Below are 16,321 nucleotides of genomic sequence, written 5' to 3'. Positions count from 1 at the left end.
GATGTGCGTTAGCGTACGAGAATTCGCTTACTTTTTGTAAAATACTTGACTTATGTTTACATGATACCATGACGACTCTCATATTGGAGCAAGTTCATCCCGGTTCCCTCTATCTATCTATCTATGACAAAAATAATGTCATACCGGAGTGGGTCATACAGGTGCAAGTTCGATTCCTGCACCTGAGAGAGATTTTCGTCCCAGTGTGATATAAACGCTGTGTGACTCAGCTGATGACTGTTTATTTCAAAATATTTTGCTGCGGTATAAAACTCACATCCGGCGAATGTAAATATGGGAGCGATTAAGCTCAAATTTAACAGAGAAATAAAGAAGAGATGAAAAATTATGAATGTCATCTTTTATTTGGTAGACTGCACTTAACGGCGATGTTATAGCCCATTATTGCCAAATTGGGGTACAGCACACCGTGATCTTGTCAAAAACAAATCAGTCAATACCTTAAGGTTGTCATAACAGAAGCAGATTTTTGAATTTAAAATTTGCCAGCAAGTTATGGTGGTTTAAGTGCGCAAAATTGAATTTAATGCGTTCTACCTCTTTCTTAAAGCGTTCTTTTAAAATTCCGCTTCTGTTATGACACACTACAGTATTCATAGTTTATCTATCTGCAGTGGCAAGTCGGGAAGTTTTGTATCCGCGCTGTATTCTTTGCCACAAAATTCATGGAAAAGTCCAACAATTGACAGTTTCGAAAGTGTCCCGACCAAAACACGATCAGTTTCAAAAGGAGAGATGCCATTATGGTAATTAAATTCCACGCTTTTATGGTGAGAACAATGCGTTCTTAAAGACTCTCTGTCTACCAGTATGCATTGCGAGCGTTTGTTTTCGTTTTGATTGTGTCGCTAACGAAAAGCGTTTGAAAATTAAAGTGATTTAGGGCATTTGGCAGTCCAAAATAAATTAATCGGAAAAAACGGGTACAAAATATTTGCTTTCGAGGTCATTTGGCTACAAATTACAACATTTTGAAATGAATAAACCCGCGCCGTGAGGTCGCAAGCAGTGACAAGCTCCTGCCGTCATACGCATCAATTGACAATCACGGACACAGATTTCACAAGATATATTTGCTTTTTATTTGCTTCTGGAAGCACAAGTACATATTATTAAGTTGCTATTGTGCATGATATAAAGTACTGTCAAGGCCAAGTCGTTAGACAAGAACAATTAACATTGCTATAATTACTGTTTGGGAATAATACACAGCTAAAAAAGAACCTTCCATCATATTGTCTCAAGTAATTCCTCCAGAGTTAACGTGCTAGCGGCATTGAAGGAAACTACTGGAAAACATGCAAAGGAAAATAAATCGATTCGTCGCTACTTACTGTGTCAACTACTGTAGCAAACGGCAGCGTTTTTTCTTTACATTATAAATCCGAGTGCATCTTCTTTGTTTCTACACTGCTAATAGACTGATCTGCTCAAGTAAATTACTTTGAAATCCTCTGCCCATCGACGCCTAGCTTTCACGGCTTTCATTAGAATCCGCTTGCACATCTTGATAAACATACTCGCGTTTGTTGATGCCCAAAATCTGTTGCAATTGAAGCAATTCGAACAAAATATCTCCTTGTTCAAAAGGTACGATGTTTAAACTGTCTGTTAACAGCAAAAATATTTTGAAAACCCCGATTGATTACTCAGATTTACAAAGATTGGAACAGGCTACCCGAGGCTACGGTGAAACACATCAAAACGAAGGTTTCATGATGTACGAAACCTCATCCGAAGCGCGCAATGCATCCTGGTAGACAGTCTTTAAAAAGGACATGGTTGTTTTGCCGAATATTATTGTGATCATCTGAGTTGCAGAAATATTCAAATTTGAATGAAAAATAGCTCATAGACCTCCTACAATCCACATCAACGTATAGCGCTTAAGTGTTGTTTTAAATTGGTTAAAAATCAAAGAAACAGGCGTATGTTTCAAATCACGCGAACGCGGCCATATCTTTACTCAGGGCCTGTTTATATGGAGTAGAGTTGTCCCTGGTAGGAGGGTTACCCTCTCCCCCGCGCTATCTTTTACCGAGCGTTTATATGAGAAAGTTGTCCCTGTTGACCGAGCCAAAACTTGGCCTTCTCGGTTTAAAAGACTGGCGAGAGTTATTTTGAAATATCTATTATGGTGGCCTTTTCTAAAATCAGGAACGCTGAAACATCGACGAAGACCACTTTGGTTGCGCATGCTCCGTATGTGTCAACTTGTCCCTGGTAGGCGAGGCAAAAATAACCAAACTGTTTATATGGAAAAAAGTTGGCTCGCTCCCAAGGGTCACCCTACCTTCAAATCGAGTGACCCTCCACCCAGGGTCACCCTGCCCCCCGAGCCAACTTTGCAATTTCTCATATAAACAGTTCGCAGCTATTTATAAAGAAAAGTATGAAAAGCTCTTTCGCCCGGGGTGGCTCGGTATGGAGGGTAACCCTCCTTCCAGGGACAACTCTCCTCCATATAAACAGGCCCTCGGTCATAAAATAATATCTCGTAAAAATGTCGATGTCAGTCGTGGCATACGCTTTAAATAAATGTATAATAATGAGCTTAAGGTGTCCTCCCCGACCTTAATCGCATCGAGTGGGACGTGACTGCTTGAAGTGCGCGATGTTGTGTTACAATTTAGGCTGTTGGCGATTTGAGCACTCTATAACACTTTGTATGGAATTTAAAATAACGTGGAATAAAAGCGCTCGACAAAATATAATTTTACCTTTTGATGAAATAGCCCAAAAGGACAACAGAAATCAAGGAAGATGAGTAATTTTTCTTTTTTTAAAAAGAATGTGGAATTTTATTTCGTCGAGCGCTTTAATAGAGCGCTTAAATCTCCAACGGCCTAATGAGTATTGAATGAGTAAATAATTGAAAGAAGGTAGGAAGACTAGGGGAAGAGGAGTTGAGTGGGGGGAGGAAGGGAGGGAGTCGAAATAAAATGACCGACAGCCATAAGGGTTTTAAACCGAAACCTATGTTGTCCATCTTAAACTTTCAATATTAACATCTTTTTACTTCAAGTTTATTTTTACGACTGAATGGATTTTATTCAGGAGTATAGTGGGTAGCCCGACTTCACTCACATGGTTCGTCGGTTGGTTGGTTGGTCCATCAGCTGTAAAAATTTTGATAAGAGAAGTAAGAGTGTAGCAAGGTGGCCGCAATAAGGCTATTTTTTAAGGTTTAAATTTAGTCGTGGCTCGAAGAGCTCTTTGATTCTTTTATAGACATTAAAGGATAGCTTTACATGTTGCACTTGTATTTGCTATTGGAATTACAACATAGCTTATGCTTTAATACAGGTGTAAAATGAGAATTGGTAAGGGTTACCAAGCTGGAAGTGAAAAACCTAGATGGTAAGTGCATGGATTGCTAAACTTTCAGTGATTTCGTAAATGGCTCCTGGCTATTAAGTCCTTTGCGTACCACGTTATGTTATCTCACCCCACTTTTCTTATCTGCAGGAGTAATTCATTTTCTTTGGACAGCCCAAATCAATTTCAACGTGTACATGCCAGGCAAGGTAGAAGCCGTCCTGATAAGTAAGTCAGCGTCAAAATGTTATGATACAATGAAACAAGGGTACCCCTGTTGAGGGGTTTTGATCTATTGCTTCACAGCTTTAGTTTAATTTATGAGACAGGAAAATCATTAAGAAACTCACTGCAACGCTTCAGACAAGATTGACCTTGGTGATCATTCGATTGCTCCATGCAAAAGATTTGTCATTAAACGTTTATTCGTTTGTCTGACGATAGAATTGCTTCGAGATGAAAAAAAGTGCGGCTTATACACGAGTCTTTACGGTAATCAATGAGTGAGAATGGTTTACAGGTCTTTGTTGCTTTTAGCGAGATTTTCAATACTTTATTGTTATTATAATTTTAACCCGTGAGGTGTTTTTGAGCCTTTGACATCACTTTCTTCCTATTCGCAACCGAGCCTTGAAACAAGGTTGATTAATGGCGGCCGTATACTCGCAGAAATAAATGTTAAAATAAAACGTGTTCTGATGTTCGCTATGGTTTGAAAATTGGCACGATGAGTAAGAAAGTATAATTATACACGAGAATGTAAACATATGAAAATTAAACATTTGATCTTAGTGGCCCTTTAATAACTCAATTAAAAAAATTTAAATCAAAATAAAAGGCTGCAATATGAAGCTTTACAAAAATAACTATGTAAATATGTAGTACCATTATTTTTTTATAACGAAACCTGAAATACAAGCTAGGCAATAAACGCAAATTATGCTCTCACGCGAAACAAGTTTCCAGGGCCGAATGAAATTAAACAGGTTGACACTGAGTTTCATTACCACAAAAATGAAAAGCGAGTATAATTCATTAGTAGCAATATTATGTAGATTTTTTTTACTATGCTTTTGTAAAAGTGTAAAAGTTATAGGAATAATCAGTAGTTGTAACTTCATCAAAAGAAGAAACGCATTCTTAGCAGTAGCGTTTAATTTCGTAGGCGTGAAGTACCTACTTCTGCTTGGGTCTGTTGTAACTTATGCTAGACAGTCATCTATTTGAATCACATGTTTTTTTTAATCACCTCAACAAATTGATTATAACTTGCTTAGACGTGCTGGCAGACTCTTTACAGATGAGATATTAATTTCAAAAATTTCTAACCAACAGACTGTTAAAAAGGTCAGTCATCTACCCTTTAACGTAGTGACTTGCTCCAAGAAAACTGTTTTTTTTTTTAGTTTGTTTTAATTTCTCGAAACCCTCAATAATAAAGACCTAAGATTTAAGCATGTGTAGCTAAGATGTTGGATTAACTGGAAATAAATTCCGACTTCCACTTCCTCGATATTTTTACGCGCATTTTGTCGCATATTTAAACAACTCTTGTACCCTCAAAAAGGGCACTTAACTTAGATGAACCAAAATCTATATGAATATGAAATTTCGAAATTCTAGAAGAAATTTTCTCTATAAAAAATAAGTTAATGATGTTATTCGTGATTAATTTTAGTTTAGTTTTCAAAAGCTTTGTGTATTGTACATTGAGTGGTGCCACAGCATAAAAGGGAACCCCCGGTAGTAACGTTCGTTCAATGGTGTTATTGTGGTACATTGTACTTTAATTTATCTATTGTCCATTGGTTCAATAGTTAACAAAATGAACAAATGACTCAAGTGCCACTCTTCTGTCAATTTTGAACATTACTGTTAAGTAAGATTCCTTCTTGCATTCCTTGTAATCATGCGTCATGTTGTTACTGGGTTTTTCTTGCAGGGTGTATGATATTGGTATTGATGTGCGGTTTGGTCAGGGCCGATATCGTGATACCAGAATTGTTACCTTTGCTGCTCGATATCAACTGGAGAACAGGACTCAGCACACTCTGGTGTTATCACAGAGTCACTTAGTCAGAGAGGGGGTATGCGGCATATGTTCAGTGAATTCCATTATTTGTTCGTCCGTTCATTTGTTTTTTTGCAATGTATGTGTTGTGGTTCAATTCTACCCTTGGTACAACTTGGTGTTTTCCTTTGTTTTGATGTATGGTAATATATGATATTCAATAAAAAAAAAAACAAAGAAAAATACCAGATTGCACTTAGGGAAAAATTGAACGATAACTTTAATATGCTCTGGTCACTTCTTTTGCTGTTCAAGTCCTTGTCAATATAGATTACTTCATAGAAAGTGTGACATACGGATTTTTATTCACGTACGTGCAAACTTGACGCGATTTTTCTCGCAAGTAAATAAATAAACCTTTGGCATACAGGACATTTTTGTTACAGTTTGACCTAGCGGGAGGAAAAACAAAGAGGCAAAATGCACATCGCTTTTCAAGTCTGCGGATGCGTTGTTAGTTTGAAAGAAATTCTTGTCCGCCGGCTTCGCTTCACTTATCGACATTTCTCTTGTCTTCGCTCCGCTTTTAAACTGAATAACTTTTATCGTTCTCATCTCATTACTGTATTTATTCTTTCGGTTTTGCTTAGCGAGTTCGTCCTGTTTGCATGCCTTTCCATAAAGTTCTCTAAAGACAATGTTTTCTAAAGGAACAAAACGTATGATAGCCATGTTTTCCAAGCATAAATTGTTGTCGGGAGCAAACTTGCCGCTCGCTGTTGAACCTTGTTGGAAACCATTCGAGGTCTCACGCTCTGATTGGTCGAGTTGTTTCTCTCGATGATGATTGGTTATATTTTTCACATGTGAAGAAAGCTATACGCGAAGCTCATTGGACGTATCGCTTTTCTCACATGTAAAATATAGCAAATATAGAAAATTGTTTGCAAGGTTTATTGCCCAAAATTCAAGCTATATATGTAATAGAATGAAATACGAAAATGGAGAACCACTGATGTCTTATATTAACATTGTAAGTGATTATGGTAAGAAAAATAATCTTGTCCATACGTGCAGTAGGTGTTGCAAAGGCTAAATATTAAGCCTGTTATTCACTAGCGACGCAAGCACAAGCAAAAGCACAAGAAAAGGAAACAAAATTTAACTGTGTACTTGCCCACAAGCCGCAAGCACAAGCACAATCATCAGAATTTAATGCGGTTGTGTTTTTACTTGCGTCGAAGCCGTTTTCCCAGTAAAATAAGAGCTGTTATCCTTGCGCTTGTGCTTGCGTCGCTACTGAAAACCAAGCTTAACTGCATTGCAGGTAACAAGAAACCCTCACTGTGCCCTCACTGTCCTGCCAGGGGCCTTGGTATTTTTTAACTGGGCCAGAACAGAATGGGACCAACTCTTGTGTATAAGGTACAACTATTGATGAGATCCTTTGACGTTTTTTTTTTTTTCTTTTTTGGCCTAAATACGTACGATTTTGTGGTGTAGCAGCTCTTGTAAGCTCGTAATTCTACTTGTCCTCTAGTGTAGCAGTTGCTATTGTGTTTGGGACTAGGTGCATTGTTCCTGTTGTTTTTGTATTGCTCTCTCTAAGGGTAGCGAGCCCGGCATTCACAAGGGACCTTCCAAGGGCTGCTACCCGACCACCGTACTTTCTGTTTAACTCAATCTGACCCCATATAAAATAATTTGTTATTTATTTGAATGGTTGTTTTTGGAGATGTAGCAACACATTGAATGGTTTAATGTTTTACAATTCCCAGACATACTCCAAAATCCTTATTGGAAACAACTAGTAATTAATAAACTTGTTGAAGACTCGAGTTGTTTATTATCCTTGAATACAAATTTTTTAATCAACGCCTGTTGAAAAGTTGTCTGAGAAAGAAGGATTACCTTTTCCCCCGAGCCATATCTTTCCGAGCATTTATGTGAGAAAAGTTGACCCTGCCAATCGAGCCCAAAAATTGGCCCTACCCGTTTCACACATGTTCTGTTTGTCTATCTGGTAGGCTAAAAGAATTCTTTAGAATTCTTTATTATGAATGAATGCAAAGGAAACAAGCCCAGAGTCATACGTCTGGACTTACAATTTCATGTAACTTACTGCTATAAAAACTAACTCCAAACCATTACAAAAATATTAACTGAAAAGGCATCTGTTTACAAAACAGCGTTTATGACGTTCAGGTCTGACACGTGGCAGAATGTAAGGGTGTCCCCTTTTCCTAAGGCTCCTTGATCTCTAAGGTGGAAGCCGTCCATGAAGGGGATGTGTAGTGTATTGAGCCAGCGGTATGAGCATGCGCACTTATGAGCATTCTGTTCCATGTGCTTTCGAATAAAAACCAAATACATGACAGTGACGACAAGGATGAAGTCGTAGAAAAACGTCAAAAATATGTATGTTATCAGGAAGAGAGTAGAGAGTTTTGATGAGACACGAGAAAAATGGGAAACTTACGCAGAACGTGTAGAACAGTTTTTCTTAGCAAACAACATCGATGAGGACCGCCAAGTGCCAACTTTGTTAAGCTTGAACGGCAGCAAAACATACACATCGTTGAGGGAACTTCTTTCATCGGATAAACCAGCCATGAAGAGCTTTCAAGAGATCGTCACGACCCTTCAGCAACACTTGAGTCCTAAACCATTGGAAATAGCTGAACACTTTCGTTTTTATAAACGAAATCAGCGAGAAGGAGAAACCATTTTGGCCTACGAAGCAGAACTAAAGAAACTAGCGACTCACTGCAACTTTGGCGCGAACCTTGACGAAGCTATACGGGATAAATTAGTCTGTGGCCCTCAAAATATGCAGATACAGAGGCGGTTGCTTTCAGAAGCAAAAATGAAATATTCCAAGGCTTTGGAGAAAACCGTAGCGATGGAAACTGCCGTTCGTGATGCTTCGATATTGCACAGTGAGCTGCATGCAGAACCTTGAGTTGACAAGATCTCAGATAACAGTAAGCCACCACTGCCGCCGCCGCCGCCGCCGAACCCTACGCCCAAAGTTTGCTATCGATGCGGAGGAGACTCACACGCATCACACAATTGCAGATGCAAGGACCAGACATGTTATCTTTTTCGCGACATGTAGATGGTGTATGCAAAAAACTTTCTCAACGTATTGGTATCCTAAAGAAGATCCGGAGTGTACTTCCACACAAGCAGAGAATATTGTACTATAATAGTATGATAAAGCCTGTATTTGATTACGTCAATGTCATTTGCACAACATGTAGCAAGGACAATCTTAGCAGGGTACTAAAGCTACAAAAGAGAGCTGCGCGAGTTATTCTAAACGCCGACAGAACAGCCCCTACCGTTCCACTGTTTAACCGTCTCAAATGGCTTCCGTTTTATAATGATGCAAAAGTGAAAAGATGTGCAATTGCATATAAAAGGGTTCAAGGTTTCTTGCCTTCATATCTTCAAGAGAGTCTAAGGTTAAATAGTAGTATGCATGGTAGACACACAAGATATTCGAACTTCAACTTACTTTGCCCTTCTTTTAAGAGACACACTGAAGGTGGAAGAACTTTTGCAGTACAAACATGCCAAGCATGGAACAGCCTGCCACTTGAGCTTAGGAAAACACCTTCACTTAACAGTTTTAGAAATAGTTTTTACCGTTCAATTTTAAGGAAACAACATTTAATTGACCATTTTTTAATGTAAGATCTTATTTCGAATACAGAATTTTTTAAATTAGTTTTTAATAAGTAGTTTTTAATTGGTAATTCGTTTCTTATATATTATTGTATATCGTAGGTTTTTTAATGTGTATCTTAGATTTTTTTAATACTTGTAAATAGGAGGGCCACGAGTTTGTTAGCTTTTTAGCTATTAAGTGCTACCCTCTATAAATAAAGACGTTACTTACTTACTCGCTTTAATACTCTTTATAAATTCTGACGCTGACTTATTTGAGCGTAAACAACGCTCATAATGTACTCAAGACGTTTCGACCGAGAATCTTCGGTCTTCTTCGGTTGTTATCATGGCATAAAAACGGCTTTTTAACGGTTTCACATTTGTACGCGCGCGCGCGAGTGACTAATACAAATACACGCGAACGCTGCGCGAGACTATGAACATTATGTAAGTGACTTATATACATCAGGGATGTCTATGTGTTCATTTCCCGCATTCTGGTCCCTTTGCGAATGCCACGCTTCTAGGAAAAGCCTCTTGTGGTAATCGCCTGACTTGTCTACCACCGCTGCATGATTGAAATCCATATCATGGCCAAACGTGTTCGCGTGTTGCGCGATCTTAGAGTTTTTGTCGCAAACACGGACTGCTCTTTGATGTTCTTTAATTCGAGTAGCTAACGCTCTGTCCGTTTGTCCATAATAGGTAAAATTGCAGTCAAGGCAGTTAACTCTGTAAACTACACATCTAGACTGGAATGCTGTGAGTTTGTCCTTCGGTCTCGGGAAGCGTGTGCGTAACGTGTTAAGTGGTTTAAAAAATTACTTACTTGCTTATTATTGTGGAAAGGTGGGTCATATTTCTAGAGTTTGTAACTCGAGACGACAGGGTAAGCCAAGGCAACCACCCAAAACACCACAAAACACTCAGGTCCATACTGTTCAGTACAGTGAAAGTGATGAATTTGAAGATGTGTTAGGAAGCATGAAAATACACAATGTGAGCAAACTGAGCAGTAATATAATCTGGGTAGATCTGAAAGTAGAAGGGAAATCGTTTAAATTGGAACTGGACACGGGCTCGGCTGTGTCAATCATTCCACATGATTTGTACCAGGAGAAATTTAACGACAAACCCTTGCATAAAACTGAACTAATGTTGAAAACTTACACGAGAGAAAAAAATTGTTCCATTAGGGGTGCTCAAGGCAAATGTTGAGTACAAAGATCAGCAACCTTAACTGTTGGATCTGTATGTGGTTAAGAATAAGTGCCCTGTGTTGATGGGAAGGGATTGGCTCTACAAGATACGCCTGTATTGGTATGCTATTAAATCACTGAAAGCTTCACAAGCCCCACAAATTGCTAAAGAGCGTCTGCAGAACATGGTAGACAAATACTCTGATGTTTTTGAAGATAAACCTGAAACATTCAAATAAGCTAAGGCAAAGCTAACCCTCGAAGATAGCCAAGCTCATTTCTGCAAAGCTCGTGCCGTGCCTTACGTCTTGAGGCCCAAGGTTGAAGAGGAACTGAGAAGACTTCAGAATGAAGGTATTCCACGAAAGTTGAGTGGAGCGAATAGGCAACTCGCATTGAACCTATCCCAAAGAAAGATGGGTCTGTCAGAATTAGTGGTGATTACAAAGCCACAGTGAACGCAGAACTGCAAGCTGAGCAGTATTCTTTACACCGCATTGAAGATATCTTTGCAAAGCTTAGTGGTGGGCAGAAATTCTCAACGATTGACCTTTGTCAGGCATACCACCAACTAGGGATAGAAGAAGATTCCAAGAAATACATCACCATCAACACGCACATGCGTCTGAAGAACACCTGGCTAACTTAGAAGAAGTTCCGCGATGGCTTCAGCTTCATGGGTTGAGAGCAAACAAGGCAAAATGTGAGTTCTTCAAGGAGAAGATAACCTATTGTGGACATGACATCGACAGAGATGGCCTACACAAGTCAGCAGAGAAAGTTGAAGTAGTAGTGAATGCGCCACACGCAAACGATGTAGCTGAAGTGAAATCTTTTCTCGGGCTAATCAATTACTACCACAGGTTCTTGCTTAACCTATCAACAGAAGTACATCACCTGACACAACTTTTGGAGAAGAATCATCAGTGGAAATGGACAGAACAGTGCGAGATAGCATTCCACAAAGTGAACGAAATGATCACTTCAGAGCAAGTTTTAACGCATTATGATCCCTATTTTTGTGCAAAGATGAGATCACACTACAATCAGGCTGTCTGATGTGGGAGATAAGAGTCGAAGTACTTCTTAAGTTACGCCCTCAAGTTCTAGAGGAACTTCATCAGGGACATAATTTTATGGGTGTCGTGAAGATGAAGGCCCTAGCCAGAATTACATCTGGTGGCCTGAATATCGACAAGGAAATTGAACTGACTGTCGAGTCCTGCTCAGGTTGCCAATTAACACACAGAGAGCCCAGTACAGTTCCGGTACACCCATGGGAGTGGTCCCCCTGGCAACGAATTCACATTGATTTTGCAGGTCCGTTCCTCAACAGCATGTTCTTGGTGGTAGTGGATGCACATTTAAGATGGCTAAAGAAAGAGAGAATGACTAGTACAACCTCAAAGAAGACCATTGAAGTCCTTTAGAAGTTATTTATATGGAATACCAGCCCAGTTGGTAAGCGATAACGGGTCTCAATTTACATCAGGAGAGTTTCAGCAATTCCTTAAGAGAAACGGAATCAAACATATCACTTCTTCACCTTACCACCCTGCCACTAATGGGCTGGTGGAACGCGGTGTGGGGAGCTTCAAAAGTGCGGCGAAGAGCGAAACTGAAGTGAAATCCTTGAACCTTAAGTTGGCAAGATTTTTGCTGGCTTATCGGAACACTCCCCACTCAACCACTGGAGAGCCACCAACCCAGTTGTTCTAAGAAAGGAGATTACGCACTTTAGGATTACGCCTGGACCTGTTAAGACCAGAGCTCAGAGTCCTGGAAACAACCGGCAGATAGACCAGTTTGTCGCCAAGGGTGGTTCTGTGATGCGGCATTTTCCATTGGCCAGAGAGTGATAGCACGAAATTACAATGGAAAATCAAAGTGGGTACCAGGTATTGTGCGTGCACAACTAGGACCCCTGTCTTATGAAGTGGAGATTGGGCCTAACTTAGTTTGGCGTCGACACACAGACCAAATCAAAGATTCCAATGTTCCTGTTGCAGACAACCATACACCAGTTATCCGCCGTTGCTTTTCCTGCCCCCAGTGGAGTACCTTGGTGACCAAATAACTGACCTGCCTGAGCAGACAGCAGCCGTCCAACAGGAAACAGGTTTTCGGCCATCCAATCCAGTGGCTAAACCTTTAGTTTGCAGCTCGCCGAGCCAGATTGAGCATGTTCCTGTTAGAAGATACCCTACAAGGGAGAGGAAGCCCCCAGCCCGACTGGACCTTTGAACATTGAACTGCCCATTTCTAGGGCTTTGACTTTATTTGTAGAATAGCATGTTGTGTTGGACTTATTTTTTTTCTTCCCTGAAACTTTTGGGGTACGAAACTGGCTAAAGGGAGACGTTGTAGTGTATCGAGCCAGCGATATGAGCATGCGCACTTATGCGCATAACGTAGAGCCTGCTTGCAAAACCTATCGATTTGGGAGAGATATTTACTATAGCAGGAACAAGCCCACACCTCAATCGAAAAGTGACATTATAAGGCTGTCAAACAGCTGTGTAAGCTCTTGTAGTGAGTAGCCGTAGTATTTACAAACTCTTAGGATGTACAGTGTAGAACTCGCTTTGCTTAGCATTTTTTCGAATTGAGTGTCCCAATTACATGTAGATGGATCTTCATTGACTGTAACTCCTAACAGCTTTAGTTCGCTCTTCCTAGCTATTCCATCCATGGACTGTGGGAGGGGCATCTTGGTTTTACCTTTAACAACCATCTCAAAGGTCTTTCTCATGTGCAGCTTCATCAGGTTATCATCAGCCCAACATTTGACGCCTGCTACTTCCTGATGTGGTGAATCAGTATGATTGAGGCCAATTGTTACAGGCACACTTGCTGGGATATTGTCAGCATATTTGATCAGTTGGGTTTGGAGCTAACAGGTTCGATGTCATTAACCATGATAGAGCACAATTAATAAGGTTTCAAGCACAGTCCCTTGAGGAACCCCTCTGTTGATGTTGAGAAACTGGTAACCAGTTCATCAACTACACGTACTACTCTCTAACACAATTGGAGACTTAGTCAAAAGCCTAAATAAAATAAAATGATAAAGCTCTGACAAAACCGCATCCTTCTCCAGTTGCTCAAGCCAAAATTGTTGGCATTTGATGAGGGCCATAGGTTTGTTGTGTCCCTACTTATAAGCGAACTGGTCATTGACAGGTCCAAGCGCTGACTTGAGAATTGGAGATCTTGCTTGCAGACAAGTTGCTCGAATATTCTCATTATGATGTTAGTCAATGAGATTGGTCTAAGCTAATTGCATTCAGTCAGAGGAAATTCCTTAGAAATGAACGAGACGTTTGCTAGTTTCCACAAGCATGGAACAGATTGATGCCTTAGTGAGCTATTGAAAGTTTTGGTGATCACAGGTGCAAGATGGTAAGAGTAATCGCGCCAACTTTGCGATTTCTCATTTAAAGGGCTTGCGCTATTTTTAAAGAAATGTATGATAGGTTATTTCCCCAGGATGGCTCGGTACGGAGGGTAACCCTCCTACCAGTGACAACTTTAAGGTCGGGACACACTAGGTGTCAAGTCGCTCCGTGTGTACTGCCACAGCGGATCCAAACGCTGTATTAGTTATTCACAATCTTAAAATAAAAAATGTTCTTTTTTACCTGCACTCCTGTGTCGGTCTGTCGCAATGTCAATACGACGCGCCTCAATTATGTCTCAAGTTTTACTTTTAACTGTTATTATTAACTATTAAGTCCTTCTCTTCTCGTGACCGTTAAATTGAAACACGAAACTCTCCCCGAGGATAGTTTATAGTTAATGCTGTTTGTAACTTGAGTTAATAACAGTTCAGAAACTTGAGGCGCGTCGTATTGACATTGCAACAGACCGATTACCGTTGAAAACTCGTAACGTAAACCGCCTTCACTCTGATTCAACTGAATCGCCCCCAAACCGGTAAAATAAAAGAAATGTAGGTAAATAAGAACATTTTTTTAGATTGTGAATAACTAATACAGCGTTTGGGTTCCCTGTGGTACTGCTTTACAAACAGTAAATTTGAAAGAGTGGAATGCTCGAAAATGCTAGCTAGTTTTCCAATTCAATAAGGTGAAAATACATGACGATCTCTCATTGGTAATTTATTTTGTCGCAGCGATTTGTTGCAGATGTGTACACACGCTGCGACAACTCTGCTATCACTCATTTTGTCACTGCGTTGTGTCGCACAAATTCAAACCAGTTTGAATTCATGCGATACATCGCAGCGACGAAATTATGTAGCAAGAATGCACCATGTCACACGAGGCGACATGTCGCTGCAACATGTCGCCGCAACGTGTTGCAGCGACGTGTTGCAGCGACTTGTCGCCTAGTGTGTGCCGACCTTTACTGCACAAAAACAGCCCCTAATTCGTTTAGGGTTTTTTTCAATTTGAGGTTAATTTTGTCTATTTATCACATAGTTCCTCTAAATTTGCACAGTGATTACTATGATTGCATGTTCACTGTACAAGAGCTTCAAGATTCATAAATTCATGTATAGGCTTGGCCAAACGGAGACGCAAGTAGAGGCAAGTTTTTCACCATTTGGCCATTCAACGCAATTCTTTCTCTTTTATTCTAGTACTGAATTGCAGCTCGCGCAGTAGTATTGAAATGGCATTTTTGACAACTTGCGTGCACTTGCAACTGAGACCGTTTGGCCACTCCAACCCAAGTCTACGCATATTAAACTTGCGTCCAAGTGGATTACCGTTTGGCCAGGGCTTGTGAACATTAAACCTGCTTAAATTTATTTTTTGGTGATTGCTTTCAAAAAAGAACAGGTGCATAAAAAAGGCAAAGCTTGTGGTTGTCATTTCCCATGGATTTATCTCCACAATACTTTTCCAACTTTGTCTCTTGTTGCCATTTTCTGTTAGGTTAAATGATGTTTCTCATTGCACGTGGTCTCGGGGCTTCAAGATTAATAAGGACAATTCATTAAATATCCATATGAGGTATGTTTAAGGTTTCAGACCAGTGCAAGGTTAGTTTGTTGGCAATAGTACGTCATTCAGTCGTTCAGTAGGTTATAAATACTACTCTGTTTTAGTAAATTATCTACTTGATGGTGCAGGTACCCTACATTATGGTCGTGATGTATTTGGAAAATTTTGTGCGTTTTCTCTAACTTTCTTCTTCTGTCTGTTTGCCTGTCTGTTAACTGACTTTCATTAACAGTAATAACCTTCTGCAAGCTTTAAGGCAACAACAACTTTATTATTTCCCTTTTTTATGGTTATTTGTATTAAAAATAAAACTAGTAATATAAGTAGAGAACATCGTTTCAATGTCTTTATGACAGCATTTTTATTTTAATTAAAACATTATACACTTGAAAAAGAAATGGAAAGGTACAAGCAACCTAAAATAACCTATAATAATAACACAAGGAGCAACTTGTGAACGAGCAAGTGTTTACTTTCAAATCTACGTTGTAACTGACAACGAACTTAGATTGCAGCATACTAAGTAGCTAAGTAGCGTCCCAAGGGAATTAATATATATATACATATATGCATAAATGATATACATAACCATCGGGTTAAAAATGCCAGGTTGCCAGCTATTTTTTTTTTTTTGCTTAGCTATTAATTCTCGGTTATGCTATTATTTGTTTTTGACCTTTCATTCTTACCTTTAACTTACTATTTGAAATCAGGAGATCGATCATTTAAGAAGAGAACAGGTATTGACCTTAAATCGTATTCTCTTTTCGGGAATCATGACAAATTACTAATAAATTTAAGACGAATTTTGATTTCGATCCTGTAACAGTGAGTGACACTTCTGACCTCCTTCTATTATTAGGAGCATAAATGGTTGTTCGTTGTTTGTAAGAGTAGAAGTGAAGCTTAGAGGAGCTACATTTCATGTCCTGTTTACTGATGCATGGCAGCTTCCACCTCGATTCAGAAGAGACAATTTATCAGAGGTATGCACTGATGTGTAATGATTCCAAAAGAGTCGTCCAGAAAGTAGTATACAAACACATGACACAACATTTTTTGTTGCAAGATTTTAGTGCTTCCTGGCTCTTGCAAACAAACCTAATAAATAAACGCTATGGGTA

General features: G+C 39.5%; 1 protein-coding gene across 1 annotated transcript in view; it reads left to right on the top strand.

Annotated features, from left to right (window-relative positions):
* Positions 1-16,321, top strand: part of LOC144656671 (intermembrane lipid transfer protein VPS13D-like) — a 138,296-nt gene that overhangs the window by 84,205 nt on the left and 37,770 nt on the right. The window contains exons 53-58 of the mRNA XM_078516914.1: positions 3,328-3,381; positions 3,490-3,567; positions 5,282-5,426; positions 6,678-6,775; positions 15,129-15,206; positions 16,060-16,183. Coding sequence (XP_078373040.1) covers positions 3,328-3,381; positions 3,490-3,567; positions 5,282-5,426; positions 6,678-6,775; positions 15,129-15,206; positions 16,060-16,183 — 577 coding nt within the window. The remainder of the gene's footprint in view (positions 1-3,327; positions 3,382-3,489; positions 3,568-5,281; positions 5,427-6,677; positions 6,776-15,128; positions 15,207-16,059; positions 16,184-16,321) is intronic.

The sequence above is a fragment of the Oculina patagonica genome, chromosome 6, assembly GCF_052425735.1.
Source record: "Oculina patagonica isolate OP01 chromosome 6, crgOcupat, whole genome shotgun sequence".
NCBI classification, from domain to species: Eukaryota; Metazoa; Cnidaria; class Anthozoa; order Scleractinia; family Oculinidae; genus Oculina; species Oculina patagonica.
Note: the sequence above shows the minus strand (reverse complement) of the source record. Positions and strands in the feature narration are given on the sequence as shown.